Source organism: Rana temporaria, chromosome 13 (assembly GCF_905171775.1).
Source record: "Rana temporaria chromosome 13, aRanTem1.1, whole genome shotgun sequence".
Classification (NCBI taxonomy): domain Eukaryota; kingdom Metazoa; phylum Chordata; class Amphibia; order Anura; family Ranidae; genus Rana; species Rana temporaria.
The window spans coordinates 18,544,338-18,565,217 of NC_053501.1; the positions used below are offsets into that span (position 1 = coordinate 18,544,338).

Below are 20,880 nucleotides of genomic sequence, written 5' to 3' on the forward strand. Positions count from 1 at the left end.
TAAGGATGTTCGCTTTCTGGGCAAGCTATGTAACAAGGAGGGGGGAATTTAAAGGTGGTTATACAACATGACAATTTTAGAACAGAACATTGCTTGTGATAAACCAGAGTGGTAAAAAGCATTTAGGAATCATAACATGTTTACTACTGTATGCATTGAAGGGAAAAAGTGGTTGCACTTTTGGAGAAGAATTTTAGAAGATATAAACACTGTCCATCAAAAAAGCAAGGATGACAGAACTCTCAAAACCTGTTTTTGTAGGCAAGACAATCGGATTGAGGTTGTTTTGAATTGAAAAAAAGTAGGCACCACTTTTGTGCCGAGTTAAAAAAAAAGTGCAGCAAGAATAAAGATAGATGAGATTTATTGGCATTGCAAATAACATTTACAATCAAATTTAAAAGTAACCATTTTTAAAAACACAAATACTTCACACACACACACACACACACACATCTATAGAACATTATACAAAATAAATAATAAACCCCTAAAATTGACCACAAACACAGAACAACTCTGCATTGCTACGGATGAGCAGCATTCTGGTGTATGTATATATAGCATACTAAAATAAATAATTTTGTGCTGTGTGATTCCCTAAAAAGTGTTGGTAAACAGCTGCACTCTCGTTACTGTACACAACAAGAGTGTTGCGCTGTTAGTAAACCTAAATAACTCAAGATAGTAAAGTGCTCTTACATTAAAGTGTCTATAGTGCAAAAAATGTAAACGCATGCAATTGTGATTAATTATGTAAAAATAAGGTGGCAAATCATTCACATTATTATAAAGAGTTCATTCAGATGCCAAAATCCACATGTATGGCATAATTGGATAATTAATAGCAAAAAATTGGAAACTGGACAATTCCGTTTTTCTATGCCTGTGATGAAGATGGTGCTATACAGGTATTATCCTCAAAATTGCTCCAAATGTGCTCCGCCACAGTGCAAAAGATGTACGCTTACCAGACACAAAGAACTCTACTACAAGGTCTAACCACACATCAGTGAGCTCAAACCCCCCCCCCCCCCACTGTGGGCAAAATCCACTTGTCCAGGGTATACAGACAGCCAAATATCAGGCACCAAACACCAGCCAGGCATATATGGAGAGAGGAATATAATTGTTAATTGCAAAATTTCTGATAAAGGGCTTTGTTTGACTGAATGCCAGAAGTTTTCAGAACACATTTGTAAGTACATTACTGTTTTAACAGTCACCCCCCCCCCAGCAGACGTGCTGACGTCACCGCTATTTTCCCCACCGTTATACTTTTCATCTTAGAAGGCGTCGTCCATTGCCTTGTTTGGTAAGCGTCCATTTTTTGCACTGGTTTGACCACTTGGAGCACTTTAAGGATAACACTTGTGTAGCACTATCTTTATCACAGGCATTGGAAACAGGACTATTCTTTTTTTCTAATGTTTTGCTATTAATTATTGAGTTATGCCATACATGTGGATTTTGGCATCTGAAGGAACTCTTTATAATAATGTGAATGATTTGGCACCTTACTTGTATATAATTAATCATAATTGCATATGTTTACTTATATGTAAATATAATAATTTTTGCACTATAATCACTTTAATGTAAGAGCACTTTACTATCATGAGTCATTTAGGTTTACTAACAACGCAACACTATTGCGTGTGTGTGTGTATATATATATATAGCACAACTTGAAGCTCACCTGGCATTATCCTTACCAGTGCATCCACAGCCCAAATATCATTTACCTGATAATTGCCAGCCAGTGAAGAACCAGTCTTCATCTAAGGACTATTTTTATGGTTGGGAGGCATTTCTCTTTTAAATTTAAAACCACACTTGTAGATATGAAAATCACAACATAAGTGGGGGTCATCACTGTTTATATATCAGTTTGTAAACAGGCATTAAAGTTGCGTACAAAATGGTAGCTTCATCACAGCAGCGGACTAAGTAGAGTTTGTTTTGACAAATAGACTTAAAGGGGTTGTAAAGGTAATTTTTTTTTTCCTAAATAGCTTCCTTTACCTTAGTGCAGTCCTCCTTCACTTACCTCATCCTTCCATTTTGCTTTTAAATGTCCTTATTTTTTCTGAGAAATCCTCACTTCCTGTTATTCTGTCTGTAACTCCACACAGTGATGCAAGGCTTTCTCCCTGGTGTGGAGTGTTGTGCTTGCCCCCTCCCTTGGACTACAGGAGAGTCAGGACGCCCACTAACACACAGCTCCTTTGTCTATCTGCAACGTAAAAAATGTCCTGACTCTCCTTTAGTCCAAGGGAGGGGGCGAGCACGACACTCCACACCAGGGAGAAAGCCTTGCATTACTGTGTGGAGTTACAGACAGAAGAACAGGAAGTGAGGATTTCTCAGAAGAAATAAGGACATTTAAAAGCAAAATGGAAGGATGAGGTAAGTGAAGGAGGACTGCACTAAGGTAACGGAAGTTATTTAAGAAAAAAAATTGTACCTTTGCAACCCCTTGAAGGAACCTTGTATTCGATTTCTAGATATACAACTGTAATAAAGTTCTAATACAGTTCTAGAGAAGACTAAGAACATGATAAAATCTCCAGGATAGCCTGACAAACATGAGTTAATGCGTGGGTTTATTTAGAAAAAAATATATTGAGTATATGTATGTCTGGTATTATGAGTCACCTGCAAGTATCTTTTAATCCTATGTCTACTCTCTAATGTTCCTAACAGAATTCACCTGTCTAACAGTGCGTTAAAAACAGGGGTTTAGTTGCACCCCCTGTTTTTAACGCACTGTTAAACAGGTGAATTCGGTTGGTTGCTGATTGGTTGGTAAGTTGAGCTGGGAAATTCTGTGTGTTTTTTGACATGCGTTCACCCCTTCCAGTGCTCCTTGCTGTGAAGACCAGTTATAGGTAGGACTGTTTTTTTTTTTTTTTTTTTTTTTTGTTTACTCTCTAATGTTTCTAGTTTTGTTCTTTGGCATTTTGGATGTTCACACCCGCCTTAATGGGATTTAACACATAATGTTGCATTCGCTTTAATAAAAGTGCAGAGATGTCTCCACTAGGGTCACTAATTGGTCTAATAAAGGTTTAGGTGATTTCATTCTACAGCATCTATCAAAAAACTGAAATATCTACTTTAAGTGGACTGGGCTTCATAAAATAAATCTTTACTCAGAGAATATGAAAGCTGCAATTGTTGGAACTATGGCCTGAAACAAGTATGTATGTAGGCAGATGAAGTCTACCTTCTCTGCTGCAGGTGGCGCTATCCGCAGCAGCACTACAATTGGAGAGGAAGTCAAGAGGAACACGGTTCCTCTATGGTTTACCAAGTCACTGGGGATGCGATCCATATGGATGCCTTCTCCCCATGTGACTCTGGCAAACAATTTGGGTCAGATGAAGTCTTTTGAAGGCCTGGCTCCCAGGTTTGGTGTGCATTTGGCAAGTTGATAGAGTAGGAACAGGTACCCCACCTGTGAGGGACTGTAATACTGCTATGTAAAGGTTCCTGATGAGGAGGGAAAAGCGTAGGGTCACTTTTCTTCTGGATACCTTCCCAATTGGGCATAAGATAGCCAGGCTGGATTCTGTCCCCTCTCAACAGCTAGAGTCGGATTCTTCACATTGTTGGAAACTGTTAGTGCACCCGGCTGGGTAGCTGTCCCACCTGGTTTGTTGTGAACTGTTGCTGCATTACTTCAATACAAGTTTTTGAATGCAGTGTGTGAATCATTGCCCCATCTACATGTAGATCAGGACTTCTCATTTCATCGACTTTTTAATCTGCATGGTTGATGAGTCAGAAGCTACTGATGCCAGAAACAACCAGCCACACACTTCTCAGTACAAGTTTAGTTATGAAGCTCTCTTGGCAGCACCCTGATCACCTCTAGGACAAATTAAACAATATGTATTACAGACAAAATTATGTACATACTAGTGGCTGGCTCATCCATCCTGGTACATTCTCCTTCGACGATTGATACATCATCTATGGCAATGTCTCCTTCTATACCAAGACCTCGAACGCCCTCAAATAGTATCTGAAATAGAAAGCAGTATGTGAGATATTACAAAACGGAATAATGATCTGTTAAATTTTTTTATTTTTTATTTATTTTTTCCCACTTTAGACTTAACCATGTACAGAGAAAAGGTAGTGAGGCTTGCCCGCCCTTCATTTACCCGCCATATCTCCTTCTTGGTTTCGCATCATATGTTTTTTTTTTTTTTTTTTTTTATTTACCCTCTCCCTTTCCTTTGTTATATTTATCTTTATCCTTCTTTTCATTTCTTATTCCATTTTATTTCTTTATTTATTGTTACTTTTTTTTTTAAACCTCTGAAAAGGGATAGCAAGTTACATTGTCATTACATCAGCATCCTTCCATAATCAAAAACTCTCCCCTCCACCCCCTCTACTCTACCACCCAACCCCCCGGCCTCTCTCCTATCTCCATATCAATCTATTTTACCTGCTCTAGTCCTTATGGATGCTACCTCTTGTCGTTTCTATTATATTATGTTAAACGTCCAGCATCTCTGCATATTCCATTGTGGACTTAAACCTTTTCCACTCTTTCCATTTCTCTACAAATTCCTCCCATTTTTCTCTGTCTCTCAGATATTCCATACTATTGATTTCATCTAATTTTTTGGACCATCCTGCCAGTGTTGGTCTCTCCAGTTGTTGCCAGTTACTAGATGATCTGTTACATTGAATGTATTGCTTGTGTAGAAATTGTATTCCGAATGTGAAAGCTGTTTGCCTCCAAGAGTATGTTTATTGTCTTTCTAACTGTCCAGGTGATAGCTGTCTATTTTAGTGGGAGCATGAGAATGAGAACATTTGTATTGCATCCTATGGTCAGAAATATACTTAAACTTTTGTCTAATACAAAAAAAATAATCCTAAGGGCCACTGTTTCACGGTGTTGTCCCAGAACACTACAATAAAAAACCTCAACGTAGAAAAAAATTTGGTCATAATCTGACCCCATGTTCACTTGTACTACAGCAGAAGCATGTGTTGTTATGAACCTCCTAGTCAGAGGCGGCTCTAAGTTTTGTGAGGCCTTAGGCAAAACTTGACATGGGGCCCCCACTCACGCCCATAATGGGAAAAATAATTCAGGAACAAAAGCGTCTTCCCCACAACCCTGCCCGGTGGTTGTGGGGGTCTACGGGTGGGCAGCTTATCGGAATCTGGAAGCCCCCTTTAACAAGGTGGCCCCCAGATCCTGCTTTTTAATAACTAAGGGGCGGGGTGATGTCACCTGGTGAACCCGCCCCCTTATGACGTCATTGACTGAGGGCATGCTGGGTCATTGACGTCACAAGGGGTGGTGTCACCGATATTCACTGGTTGTTAGGGACGCTGGCGGCCCCTCTCCTGAGTCAGGGTTCTAAACGCTGCCTGAGCACAGCACCGGAAGCGTTAAGGTCCCCTGTCCCTCAAAACTGGGGTAATTTAGGCGGCTGTGAGGCCCCTGTGAGTGCGAGGCCTTAGGCGACCACCTAATTAAAGAGCCGCCTCTGCTCCTAGTACAATCTTTTTGCATTGCAGGGTGAATAGTGATACTTAAAGTATATACAGATGTAGAACACTAATGCTTTGAGATTCCTATAGTAAGCATGCCACCTCATTTTATAGCTGTGTACTCTGACTGTAAATGTACCACATGCATACAGACTTTTACTTGGACTGTTGAACAGTGGTTTTCACCTAATATCCACATTTATTGTTCCATTCGTAATCTTTATACAAGGGTATAACTTGGGCTGACATATCTCAACTTAAAGTGGGACACCAGCCAAAGCCAAACTAATGTTCTAACTCATCTTCTCTCTCCTGGTGTGGCTTCATCTTTATTGGCCGAAAATGCCCCAATTACTTTTTAAACCCTTCTGTTAAATAACTGTCAACCCAGTATATATTTCACTACCTAAAGTCAATTATCAAGATTACGCACGCATCTTCTAAATGAGGTATGAGAGATCCAATATGTCTCCCATCTGCTTGTCTCAGGTCCATGAGTCACTAGGTAGTAAATATATTATCAGGTTTACAGCCTCAGAACCTGAACCCCTTAAAAACCCAATGGTGGTTCCCTTATTATTGTACTCACAGGTTTTCTGTGTGAATATCTGTGGACAGAACATCCTAATATTATATAAACTGTACGTTTAGGAGAGACCAATAAAATGATGCCATTGAAATACTGTAAGCACTGTCTATGTATCATTTGTCTTACAGAGAGAATGAAAAGGCATATTCTCTAATTTTAAATGTATTTGCACAACGGTATTTCAAGCACAATTTTTTGGAGAAAATACACTTTAATAAATAATAATAATAAAAAAAGAATATTAAAGTAGCTACAATAATAAACAATCACATTCCCTATGTATTTCTTTGGTTATTTGTACCTGCCCTCTGTATGACAATGATCTACATACATAAAGGTGGATTGAGTCTGTCACATTCAAGAAAATATAAGTAACACACAATATCTTAACCCAGTGATGGCGAACTTTGGCACCCCAGATGTTTTGGAACTACATTTCCCATGATGCTCATGCACTGTGTGGTTGAGCATCATGGGAAATGTAGTTCCAAAACATCTGGGGTGCCAAGGTTTGCCATCAGACTTAATCTGGGAAATACCAATTGCTGACCCCAGTCCTGAGCAATACTAATGGAAGGAAGATGGGTAGAGATGCCTTTGAATCTGATTTTGGTTTGCAACTCAAAATACGCAAGCTTGAAAATCAGCTGAGGTGCAGTTTTTTTAAAAGTGCACTGTTATTAACCCACAAATTATAATGTATAAAAAACACAAGTAATTCTCTTTTTGATTGGTCTTGAACTTTTTTTATCATAGCCACGTACTACTCTGTGTGTTATGATTTGTGCTAGACAAGTGCATAACGAAAACATTTATTTCAATTTGATTCCCTATTTACATAAATTAATTTGGTTAAATTTGTTTAATTCATTTTTGTAATTTGTTTAGTTTATTCGTATTAGAATTTATTAGAATTTTCGAAAATTCGGAAAACCTAAGTCCATTCGAAACTGAATTTATTCTATTCAAATTTTGGAAGATGGGTATATTTACTCTGTTCTAGATTCTTTTATTTTCTATTCTTTTCAAATTCATTCTATTTGAATTTTAGAAGATGATTATGTTCATTCTATTCTATTTTTTTTCTATTCCAGTAAATTCTATTCTTTTATGTTCTATTCTGAAAAATGGTTAAATTCAGTCAATTCTATTGTTTTTTGAATGTTATTCTTTTATTTTCCAGTCTATTGTAAATTTGAATTTCAGAAGAAGATTATGTTATATTTTATTAATTTCTATTCTTTTCTATTTGAAATTTAAATTTCAGAAAATTGTTATATACTATTTTCTATTCTATTCCTTTATTGGAAATTCTATTTTATTCTCTTCGGAAATTTTAATTCGATTTGAGTGGCAAGGAGGTGGAATTCCCTTCCACAGGCGGTGTTCTCAGTGGGGGGCATAGATGGTTTCAAAAAACTGTTAGATAGGCAGGCACCCGAACGACCACAACATACAAGGATACAATGTTTTTTTTGTATATTTTTTCAACCTCACCTACTATGTAAATATATATTATTAGAAAACTATACGAATTCAAATTTCCGTCTGAAATTTTGTTTCGTTCTTTCAGATTATTTGTAATTTGGAAATTAAGATGCATTTGAATTTCCAAAAAGTGAAAAATGTTTCCGAGTTTCAATTCGGAACGAAACGAACCGCACATGTCTAATTTGTGCTAGTTTTTTGTCTTTTATATTGGAAATGCTTTAAATCCCCTGTTCTTTCCATGAATAATGCTGCTTCCAGCTCTCCCACTCCACTGAGCTCTATGGTGGTGCCTACTGCGCTGTGCAGTCAATGTCTACCTAACAGCATATCTATTTCTGGGACTACAATAGACATATCACCCCCAAATCTCAAACGTTCTCATAAGGGAGTGAATTCTAGAAGTTTACCCATTTCTAGTAAAAGGTGCTCATTTGTAATGAAAAAATCTCTCCTCTTCTGGAAACTATATGGTTACATAGTCTGCATTAAAACAAATTGCACTATGTGATTCTCCATAAACCACCTGGGATTTAGACATTATGTTTTAGGTGAGGGGGGTGTTTTTTTTCTCCTCTGGTGCTCAGAACAAGAAAAGAACTCTTCTTTATTTAATTTATCCCTCCAGGCCATCTCTAATCCATCTGCAGGATGATCATTTAGTTTCTACTGCAAGTCACAAGTCTGTGTTTATTGCTGCAGCGTCATTGTGTCAAACAAGAACATCTAAGTGAATGATTTGCCTTTATTCAAATGGGTTTCTGCAGACACTCATACTAAAGAAAAGCAAATGAAAGTTTTAGCAAAAAACTGCTTGAACCAAGGGTGAAGATTCCACCTGTCGCATTGTATTTTACGCTTTCCTCTTATGAGCCTGTTTTGCAATGAGTGGCATATCCACTTTTTTCACTGACTTTAAGCTTATTGCGTCAGAAATACAAGTTACAGGATAACTACAGTATAAGTGAAAAGTAAAAAAAAAAAAAAAAAAACATATTTTGTGGTTTTACGGAAGTTATTTAATTCCCATAATACATTTGAGGTGCCTTGCTGACTTTGACTACTAGAAACAGAGGAAATTAGTGAATGAAAAAATTGGGATACACCATACTGAGAAGGTAGATATAGAGAATTTCCCAGCTGTACAAGAAACAATTTGTGTCAATTTGTCTCTCATTTTCAAAGCAGATGTAAGGAAAGAATTAAAATTGATATAATTATTTTTAGGCTGCCAGACAATGAACTGCATAGTAGACATGAGCACACTGAAATATTTTGTTTCGGAATTTTGTTTTCGTCCGAAAAATAAATGTATTTAGTTACTCCCGAAATTTGTTTTTATTTATTTTTTTTAGTTAAAAAATGCATTAGTCTGAAAATCCAAATTAATTAAGGTCAGATCTGTCATTGAAGGCTTATGGTGTCTGTCGAATGTTCTAAGAAGATTGGTCGGAGCAGCTAAACTGTACGACGCCGCAATCGTAAATTTCCGGACAAATGTTCCGCCTACAAGCTATACTGACCATAGACCAGCACAGTATAAGTCTATCTGTTCACTAAACTGTGACTTGTGGATGTGTAGAAATGTATCATTCATCTTTGTTGTGTTGTTCAGTGCTAGCATTGATATACTGGCAAGGACTGGGGTTACTAGTGCACCCTATTCAGTGTGATTGCATATGGTTTTATTGCAGCACATCACCATAAAAAGTGGCTTATTGTTATCTAGACTTGCCTTATTGTTCTTCTAAGAATCTAGCAGCAATATTGTGCAAGTACTTTTACTGCAACCATTGTTACCCATCTCCTTAAAGCGGAGTTCCACCCAAAAGTGGAACTTCTGCTTAAACCACTCCTTTTTTTGGGGGGGTAGTGGGGGCTTCAGTAAGAGTGGGACTTCCTGTCCCACTTCCTCCTTCCACCCAGGGACCACTTAGGCAACTCGTCATATCGTCTTAGACAGCCCCTCCCGCTAGGCGATCACCTGGGACATGTGACAGGTCCCAGGCGATTGCCTGTCCACTCAGGGAGGGCAGCACCGCTCGCGCATGTGCAGTGAGTGCCCGGCCGTGAAGCCAAAAGCTGTCATGGCCGGGTGCCCACAATTGGAATGGAGGCACTGGCGGAGAGGGGGGAGAGGAGCGAAGCTCCAGGCGGCTGCATCGCTGGACAGTGGAACAGGTGTCTGTTTATTAAAAGTCAGCAGCTACACTTTTTGTAGCTGCTGACTTTTAATAAACATAAAAAAGTCTGGAACTCCCCTTTAAGCCCTGGTTCACATTGATGCTACTTTTCTCTCGTGCCCCACCCAGTGCTGATGTGCCTTCAGTTTAGGATTGTCCTGCCTCCTGCACTCCGCTCTGTGAAAGGTAAGCGGGGGAATGGGGGCAGTGCTGTGTGGAGGGATCGTGTAAAGGGACAATACTGTGTGTTGGGTAATTGAATTTGTATTGTGTAAAGTATATTCTTGTTTTGAAATACATTGATTCTTTCTTAAAAACGGGGGGGGGGGGCGCAGTTTGCCATCTTCGCCCTGGGCACCAAATGGCCTTGACCCAGCACTGAGATGTTATCATTCTGTGGTTCTTATCAGTCACCATGAAATCCAAAAGCTTGGTCCAGGTTATTGACATCTAACTTTCAGCTATTAAGGGTTTTTGGTCAGATCTCCTAAAATTTTCCACCATTGGAATGCAATTGAAATTTTGCTTTAAACACAACCCTCAACCTCAAAAGCCAAAGCCCAGCTGTATTGGACACTTCCAGGAGGAATGAGTGGCATCTCCATGCCCCAGTGCTGGCACTTGGGAGATTTGTACACATTGCGGGACATTCAGTGCTTAGCTCTCTTGAGATGCACAGTGATGTCACCAAGGCAGCTTTCTTTATTGTTGGTAAATTGTATTTATTAATTGATTCTATAAACCATTTGCATTTAGGGGATGGGGACTCCAACACTATTGACTCTTCCAAATTTATTTGAAAAATGAAATACTGACCACACAGGATACATGCCCACATTTTAAAGGTTACTGGGAAGTCTCACAAACAGAATCTGTGAAGTTTTTTTTTTTTTTTTTTTGCATGGCTTATTTTAATCAGGGAGTGATCATTAATGAAAATAGATTTTGCTGAGTTAGCAGCAAATACTCTGGTAAAACAAAGTACAAGAACATAGACAACGAAGACAAATGTTTACTTACCTGAAATGAAGTTGTCGGATGTATAGTTAGACGGGCTTGATGCCACTGTTCCCCTTTATTCCCGCTGGCCGACCAGATAGGGACTTCAGTGTTAGTTTGCCCTTTTAATCGAAGGAATATATTCAAACCCCCTAAGCATAATTACAACAACAAAAAAAAAACTGTTTAGTTTCCATAACCTGTCAAGATATACTGTCATAAAACAATTCTGTATTATTGTACCAATAAAACAATATGTTAAGAGGGAAAAGAACCAGATGAACCAAGTACTTACTATATCATCAACAAATAAACAATTGTACAGGGTGGGCCATTTATATGGATACACCAAAAACAAAAGTTGGATTCAAAATGGCCGACTTCAAAATGGCCACCATGGTCACCACCCATCTTGAAAAGTTTCCCCCCCCCCTTACATATACTAATGTGCCACAAACAGGAAGTTAATATCACCAACCATTCCCATTTTATTAAGGTGTATCCATATAAATGGCCCACCCGGGTGGATCCATATAAATGGCCCACCCTGTAGAATGATTTGCACAGGACCAGTGGAGATCCACTGATCTTTGTAGCAGTCTGACTGAATTAAATTGTATGAAATTCAGATAATACAAAGCATAGTGCTAAATGTCTGAAGCCTGACTATTTCATTTGTACTGAACCACCTGAGTAGTTAAAGAGAACCTACAGTCTGGAGGAACCAGTAGGTCTCTAAACAGATGGATCAGTAAGATAGACATTAACCTTATATTTTGTCAATTATGAAGATGTTGGGGTAGAAGGTTAAAAAGTAGATTGGAATGGACACAAGAAGCAATAATGAAAGCATTGATTTTTAGAATATCACAATCTCTTCCACAGTGTACCGAGTGGAGACTTGAACTCTACTTGTTTTAAGCATGGGCAGACACACCAGAGCAGAGGAGAGTAATAACCATATTACTAAAGTAGCAGCTGATAGTCTTTTTACCATTATTTTTATACAAAGGCTTATGGATATACGGTATATTTATGCTATTCTTTTATATAGCTCTGGCATATTCTACAACATAGACTCAAAGACAAACAAGGCATTTTCAGGGGGGAAGCACCGCCTGTAGGCAGAAGGGACTCTATGAGCTGTGACGTCGCTACAGGGGTATGGACCGCACCCTGGTGACACCAGGGACACCTGCAGACTGACCAGTGACAAGGGTGCAAAGCGGAAGCTGCAATGGCTGCAGCCTCTGATACCAGAAGTAGCTCACTTGGCAGAGCAGGTCAGAGTCCTGGACTGTGACCGTGCCTCGGCAGCCTTGATACACACAGCTGGAAAAATTGGGCTGCGGGAAGGTGAGAATCAAGTGTCAATTTGTTTTTTGGGGGGATAAGGGAACCTCCTGTTGTAGAATGGGGACCTCTCTCTCAACCCCTCTCTTTTACCCACCTAAAGAGGTGGAGCTCTAATAGGAAGAGGTGAGGCATAAAGAGGAAGGGGTGGGTCTTAGACATGAAGGGGTGGGACATATTTAGATAGGGGAAGTGCCCAAAATGTAATCTTGCCTAGTGCAGCACAAAACCAAAATATACCACTAATAGAGACTAGTCAGGCACAGGCTAATGTCACTACCATAGGCACTACACTCCAGTGCAGAAACTGATTAATCTGCTAGTATATTTTGGACTATGGACAGCACTGGAGCGCAGAATAGAAACATGCACAAAGAAAAAAACCATATAATCTCCATGTAGATTGCTTGACCTGAGCTCAGACTACTAGGACTGCTGTCACAATGCCAACCACTACATCAATGTAATTCCTGTACATATATGTTTATGAATACTCTTTCCATTACAGCTTGTATTCCTAAAGACCAGCTTATATCTGTAGATAAAAGCTAGGCTACAATTATAAGTTGTCTTAATGTTTGTGTGCTTTCCTGTAGTTTGCATCACATTTTCTAAAGACTTCTTTGGATATATTGGAAAACTACTTGAATTGTGTGACAATCAAGCATTTCTTTGGCTATGAATTATCATAGATTAAATCTGCTAAAACAAAAAGCAGTTTCATATGACATATTAAGTGAGTGCTGTATATTCATTGGGAAAAAGGCTTTAAAAACAATATAGTTATTCATCAACGACAGCTTATCTTATTCTAACCAACACCAAAGATAAATTGTTTAAAAAGGTCGCTTTCGGGGTCAGATTAGTGCAGTCCTCTGTAGACATTAAAATAATAAAAAATAATTAGACTGTCTGAATTCCTCATGCCAGGTTACAAATGTGCCTTAAATTTACTGCTGTCATCCATTTGTTTGTGTGCCATTTCTGCAGATATGATTGAAATCAGGAACCCTGGCTCCCTGAGTCTGCTGGCTTCTAAACTGGACTGACTCTGTCCACCCTTGTGGGTATGGGTGCAAATGTTGAACTAATTGGTTTCATGTACTTCCATTGCCAGACATGTTCCATTGCCAAACTTTTTTCAGTTTTGGATAGAGTGGAGAGCCTGCCAGTTTGTATTACTGTCTGTGCCCCCATTAAGGATATTCACCCTATTTGTCCTGCTTACCATTATCATTGGAAGTGAAAGTAAAAGAAAATCACAAATTTTGAGTGGTTCCCAGAAAAGTAATATTGGGGAAATCTTCCAATGGGGACTAGTTCTGGTGACTTGGGAGTGCCCAAGAGATTCTCTTAACCACTTAAGGACCGCCTAATGCCGATATACGTTGGCAGAATGGCACGGCTGGGAACAATCACGTACCTGTACGTGATTGTTAAAATCCCAGCCGTAGATTCGCAGGGGCGCCCGCGACCGGTCCGAAGCTCCGTGACCCGCGGACCCGATCGCCGCCGGAGTCCCGCGATGAGTCCCCGGAGCTGAAGAACGGGGAGCGGTGAGTGTAAACACACCTTCCCTGTTCTTCGTTGTAGCGCTGTCATGATATAGGGAAAGGCGATCAATGATGTCACACGTCCAGCCCCGCCCCCTACAGTTAGAAACACATTTGAGGTCACACTTTACCCCTTCAGCGCCCCCTAGTGGTTAACTCCCAAACTGCAATTGTCATTTTCACAGTAAACAATGCATTTTTATAGCATTTTTTGCTGTGAAAATGACAATGGTCCCAAAAATGTGTCAAAATTGTCAGATGTGTCCGTCATAATGTTGCAGTCATGGAAAAAAATCGCTGATCGTCGCCATTAGTAGTAAACAAAAAAAATATTAATAAAAATGCAATAAAACTATCCCCTATTTTGTAAACGCTATACATTTTGCACAAACCAATCGATAAAAATTTTCGCTCTATTTTTGTTTATAGCGCAAAAAATAAAAAACGCAGAGGTGATCAAATACCACCAAAAGAAAGCTGTATTTGTGGTAAAAAAAGGACGCCAATTTTGTTTGGGAGCCACGTCGCACGACCGCGCAATTGTCAGTTAAAGCGACGCAGTGCCAAATCGCAAAAAGGGGACTGGTCCTTTACCTGCATTTTGGTCAGGGTCTTAAGTGGTTAAAGACCAGGCCTTTTTCTGACATTTGTTGTTTACAAGTAAAAATCTGTATTTTGTGCTAGAAAATTACTTAGAACCCCAAACAATACTCTTTAATTTCAACAAAACACTAGTTAGCCCTATTTTTTGTATAATGTGAAAGATGATTTTGGGCTGAGTAAATAGATACCTAACATGTCATGTTTTAAAATGATGCACGCTTGTGGAATGGCAACAAACTACAGCACTTTAAAATCTTCATAGGTGATGATTTAAAAATGTTTACAGGTTACCAGTTTAGAGTTACAGAGGAGGTCCTGTGCTAGAATTATTGCTCTCGCCCGAACAATTGCGGTGATACCCCACATGTGTGGTTTGAACACAGTTTACATATGCATTCGCTTCTACGTCTGAGCATGGAGAGATAGGGGCTCTTTAAATTCTTTAATTTTTTTTATTTTTACACTGTCCATTAAATTTGTAATCAATCTTATTCCTATTACAAGGAATGTAAACATCCCTTGTAATAAAAAATAAGCATGACAGGTCCTCTTTATCGAGAGATCTGGGGTCAAAGAGACCCCAAATCTCTCATTTACCTTTAAAAGCAAAAATAAATAAATGACAAAAATAAATATAATCCTATCTATCTGCCCAAGAACCGGAAGTGACGTTGAAGGTTGCTCCCGTCCTCCAAGGGCATAGAGCCTTGTCCTCACTCGACTTTTACCTAGCCATCGGCCGCATCTGATCGATTCCGGGCTTACCGACAGCTCCGGTAAGCTCAGAAAGAACTGGGAAGGTGGGGGGGGGTCACCACTTATAAAAGTGATCTTGTAGCGAGTCCACCTCTGGGACCACTTTTATCCCGGCCGCCTAAGGGAGAAAACAATACTAGGGTTATGGCAGCTGGTATACAACAGTATTTAACATCAAAATCATGACGTACGTTCCCAGCTAGGCGGTCGACAAGTGCTTTTTAATTTGCAGGGATTTCCTCCCATGTTTGGCTATGGGACAGGAAGTAAAAGAAAATCTCCACAATGGGGAACAGATGGCAAAAATAAACCCTTATAGGGGTTATAAAATCTTTCCTATAGTTTTACTTTAACATGAAGTACAGGACAGGAATATGCTAAATGCATTATAATATATTGTCCTTTTTCTCTTTTTAAATACATCTTTATATTTTCTGTCAAATTTCATATAAAAGGACCTATCAAAGACCAGACATCCTATTAGCATTTGACAGACCATTAATGGAGAGCTTAAGAAACTTTTTTTCCATAATGACCTTTAGTAAAACTATATAGACAGAAAAGTGTCTCTGCCTAATGAACCAAATGTACTGCTGGATATTGTATGCAAGGCAGGAATCTTTCTAAAATAGTGCCTGCTACACAGGAAAAATAGCAGGCATCTCGAAATCAATGCAATTGTGAATAAAGCTGGTTTAAAAGAACAAGACTTTTTCACAGAACTGCGGCAAGAATCTGCTAGCCTTCCTCATTAACACATCTATTGGGAAGGCAAAGAGCAAGATAACAATATGAGATAGACAATGACATTGTTCCTTCTCAACTTCTCTTTTATAATAGAAGTTTAGATAATGCTTTGGAAGTTTACTTTCATATTCAGATCACTTTATTATCATAAAGTAACTGTCAACTGCTAAAAAAATATCTTCTGTATTACGGGAACTTCTTTCTATGTGTTTGCTATGCACATGTGCCATCTGTACATGCAGTATGTAGGTATTACCGTGTTTACCATGTATGCACACGAGGTTAAGGGGGACGGAAAAAATCGGAAGAAAAATTCCATACGAGGCACAATCGTTAGATTTTCGCATAGTGAGTACACAACTTCTAATTCAGACTTTGCAAATTAAAATCTCCGAAGGGACAAACTCACAAATTTTTCATGTAAGTGAACAGAATGATTTTCATTTAATGTGTACCATTTTCATAAGAGAAAAATCACATACGAAAGACTGCACATGAATAAAAACAACAAAAAAAGTATTTGTCATAGGAGTATTTTTGTACATTATTTTCTTTCCTCGGTTTCGAATTGCTGTGAAACATCGAGGAAAAACCGGATGATTGTTCACCCGATTTTCTTATAGTGTGTGCCAGCCTTTATAGGTGAAAAAGGGACACAATGCATTAAACTGACTCTGGCACAACTCTAAAGTTTAAAGCCCATCTCTGACCCCAAAGCATTTTTTTTTACTTTTTCTTTTTTTAAATTTTGTATAGTGAGAGTCTATTTTTACTGTGGTCATTGTCCCATTTTCTGTCTCGGTGACATATCCCACCGATCAAGAAATACAAAAAAAAAAAAAAACCCTTATCCTTGTTCCCACCCTACTAAAAAAACTATATATATATTTTTTGATTGTTATTGTTGTCTGTGTCCCAGTTGGGATTTCCTCTCACTTGCTATTCAGTGTAATACCTTTATTGCCTGTTCATACAGGGGCGACCTGTCAGGCGACTTGTCAGCCTGACAAGTTGTGCTCCATTCAGTACAATGGAACCGGTCTAATAGGAGCGACTCAAGTCAACATCTGACCAGATGCCTCTTCCAGGAAATCCATGAGTTGGGGCAGTGTACAGCTAATTAGAGACCAGGGCACATGATTTTGAGTTAACAGTGCATTAACAGGATTTGGATGCTCTTAAGGAGGAAGATAAGACCCTGATATCCTGTTTAGAGGATGCCAAAAATTGCTCCAGGAGGTCGAACATCAGAATTAGAGGTGTACCTGAGTCAGTATTGGACTTACAATCGAAGGAGAAAACAACAAGAAGAAGCAGGCGCCACTTAGTAAACTGCAAAACTTTTAATTAAAAATTGTACGTAGAACATCTTATTTATATCTTATCTTATTTATATAGTTCACCACATGCGCTAATTTTGTAAATATTTTGGACTTACAATCAACTGTTATTATCGCTCTCTTCTAAGAACTGATTCTCTATTCCTGTCTCATTGAGCTTGACAAGGTACATCAAAAATGTACTCACAAATAGCTAGATGGCTCAACATGCAATGCGATAGCCAAACTCCATTTATATTGTACTAAAAAAGCAACTCATACTGCTGCCAGGAAAAAGTCCATACTGGAGTTCCAGAGGTATACTGTACCAATGCCAATCAGAAAGCCATAAAGTTGCAAGTTCAAGTCCTGACCTACCATCATGTCAAATGCAGATGGGGTTTTCTGTTTGCTATTCATTTTGGCTACCAAGGGAAACAATACATCTGTTACTCACCTAACAAAATGCAACAACATCTAGAAGAGTTACATCTTTGTGCCTCTGACCCTGGTACTAAGGCTCCTTCAACCAGACTGCTCCCATGAAGTCCACCTTCTACATACCACTGGATACCGCAATGAGATCACAGATTCAACACTGTCAAAAATAAACCCAGGTTGTCTCAACATCGACAACAATTGTCTTCATCAAATACCCCAACTAACTGAAGTTTTGAGGACAATGTGACTTGTCACCTAGGTCCCTAAAGAGCCAGATAAGTAACTTCTCTGGTTGCTTACCACTGTAATGCGATCACACATTTTTAGTTTTGGTTTTCAGTTTGCTCAGCAGGGCTACATGTTTAGGTAATTGGTAACATGTTTAGGAGTTTTGATTCTATGGGCTGCAGTGCTTTTTAGATCTCTGAAATACATCTGATGGTTATCTAACCTAATGCATAGCTTTTTGAGTCTCCTAACCATTAGGGTTGTGCTGAGCAGGAGAAATAAATCTATTGCAAGCTATCCATATTTTTATCTGCTGAGGCATTCTTTTGTAGCACTGCCTCTGTAATTATGCTGATTGATCTGATTCTAGGCTTGTGGGAGTGTTTCCTACATAGAAAAGCACAGTGCAGCCCTAGTGGACCAGGTGGACTGCCATGGAAAAGCATTATGCCGCGAACACATGATCGGATTTTCCGTCGGAAAAACCTTGAATGGTTTTTGCTGACGGAATTCCGCTCAAGCTTGGCTTGCATACACACGGTCACACAAAAGTTCTCTGAAGAATGCGGTAAAGAACAACATTACGACGAGCCTATAAAATTAAGTTCAATACTTCCGAGCATGCGTCGAATTGTTTCCAAAAATGTGTCAGAATTTTGCGCGTCGGAATTGCTACAGACAATCAGAATTTTTTCCATCAGAAATTGAGAACCAGCTCTTAATCTTTTGTTGATGGAAATTCCGATAGCAAAAGTCCGATGGAGCATACACATGGTTGGAATTTCCGTCTAAAAGCTCACATCAGACTTTTCTTGTCGGAATTTCCGATCGTGTGTACAGGGCATTATTGCTGTTCATTTATTTCCGCTCACACTCTTGCTGCATAGAACCCACAAACCTTACATACCCATGTATCTCCTTTCTTTAGATACAATATTCAAAAGGCATTTGATACCTTATCCTACCTAGTCCTTTTTACATTATATTTTGCCCCAACACGGATTAAATCTTTACAATTATCCACAGGCGTATTTACACTATGCTGGATACCATTCTGATTCTTTTCCAATAGCCACACTTCTGTCACCCCTTTTATTCACATTTGCTATAGAGAATTTGGGCCAACTGATTCAAGCAAACCATAACATTCGAGGTACAGAAGTGGCAGGTTTCTACCACAAATTGTTTATTCACAGATAACGTACTACTTTTTATCTCTTCTCTGCACATTTGTAGCCCAAATCTCACTAAACTACTGTTCAATTTTGCTAAACTTTATGGCCTTGAGGTCACTCAACAAAAATCGAGTTATCATGCTTTCTTCCAGAAGTACTATTATGCTGCTCCATTATCACAGCTGAGTAAGTTTCACTCCATACAGGAGAAACCCTTATAGTTGGAATTGGAGGGTATAGCCTGTGACCCCCATACCCTTGACAATATTTTGTGACTCAAGCCCTCACATTGCAGAGAAATAACAAATCCAATCATGCTACACTCTCTAACCCTATGGGATAAACGTTTCTATGGGTTGACCACTATTCTCCTTTCTTAAAAATGTGTTATTAAAGGGGTTGTAAAAGTTTTGTTTTTTTATTTTCTAAATAGGTTCCTTTAAACTAGTGCATTGTTGGTTCACTTACCTTTTCATTCAATATCCCTTCTAAATGTTTTTATTCTTTGTCTGAATTTCTCACTTCCTGTTTCTCCTCAGTAAGCTTTCCACCATCATCCGAGCGGTGGTTAGTCAGCCAGAACAGCTTACTGAGGAGGAACAGGAAGTGAGAAATTCAGACAAAGAAAAAAATAAAATTTAGAAGGGAAATGGAAGGAAAAGGTAAGTGAACCAACAATGCACTAGCTTAAAGGAACCTATTTAGAAAATAAAAAACAAACCTTTACAACCCCTTTAGATTCATTTCATACCTGAACTAAACTACGCTTAACTCGGCTAAATCGACTGGCTGCATCCACTGCTCTAAAATCTTTCACTACGTTATGTGATCAACACAAATTGCCCATCTCTAAAATATTTATATATCTTCAAATCAAACATTTCTTTGATTCACAACTTTGACTGCCTGTGGCTCTTGATCAGATGATGGTGTTTGAACATATGCGTTATTCTGATCCTCATGCCATTGGGAAAATATCTAATCTATACCGACACTAGGGGAGATTTAATAAAATTGGAGCAAAATTAATCTGGTGCAGCTGTGCATAATAATTAATCAGCCTCTAGATTTTATTGTCAAAGCTTAATTGGCCTAGCTGAAGTTAGACGCTGATTGGATACTATGCACAGCTGCACCAGATTCTGTGCGCTCCAATTTTGGTACCCCCCTAATGTCTTACTTTGCACACCCTCCTACACAATACAACGGGAGACTGATCTTGGTGTCTGCCTGGATGAGAAGGAGGACTGAACAGACATTTTAGTTATAGACTAAATCAGCTTCACAAAATGTATTAGCGCCGGATGCCAATTATATGGCGTTTACCTACTGGTATTAAGTTCCAACAACGCGCATAGCTAAATATGTACCTAACTATTCCCCATTGTGCTTTTTGCAGATGTCCAGAAAAGAGACTCTCCTACACATATGGTGAACTTGCCCCATAGTCCAAAAGTATTGGACTGAATTTTCATGTTTTTATCCACCCCATTTCAAATCACAATGACACCAGACCCCTCTCAATTGGGATGTAGTAAGCTTCCCAGGACATTTTTCAATAGAGTTATCAAACGTTTGCTCTAGGTTACAATTGCTTCCAAGTAAACAATAACCAGGACCTAGAAGTCACCCTCTATAAGCATTATTAATGCCAAAATTCTTATTTTGAAAGCTATGATACACACCAAAATAGAAACTACCTTGCAGGACTGAAATATATGAAACTGTGACAACCTTGGGTCTTCCATTTTCTATTTGCTTAAACTTTGGAGGTTAGTTAGACTTAATGAAGCTGCAATAGGTTGTACCGACCGATGGGGATCCCTAATACCTACTTCTACCCTTAACCTTCTCTTTCCTTTCACCTTTCTCACATGGCTCGATTTGCAGATGCATTGGCCATACATCCACCCTCCAAAG

General features: G+C 38.9%; 1 protein-coding gene and 1 long non-coding RNA gene across 4 annotated transcripts in view; one reads left to right on the top strand and one right to left on the bottom strand.

Moving 5' to 3' along the window:
- Nucleotides 1-20,880, top strand: part of LOC120920497 — a 54,324-nt gene that overhangs the window by 25,665 nt on the left and 7,779 nt on the right. The gene's annotated exons all lie outside the window — the stretch shown is intronic.
- The window catches only part of MDGA2 (MAM domain containing glycosylphosphatidylinositol anchor 2), a 768,978-nt gene that overhangs the window by 1,982 nt on the left and 746,116 nt on the right, over nt 1-20,880 (bottom strand). For all 3 annotated transcript variants that reach the window (XM_040332615.1, XM_040332614.1, XM_040332616.1), the window contains exons 15-16: nt 10,807-10,937; nt 3,925-4,030 (exon numbers count right to left, since the gene is read on the bottom strand). In XM_040332615.1, coding sequence (XP_040188549.1) covers nt 3,925-4,030; nt 10,807-10,937 — 237 coding nt within the window. The remainder of the gene's footprint in view (nt 1-3,924; nt 4,031-10,806; nt 10,938-20,880) is intronic.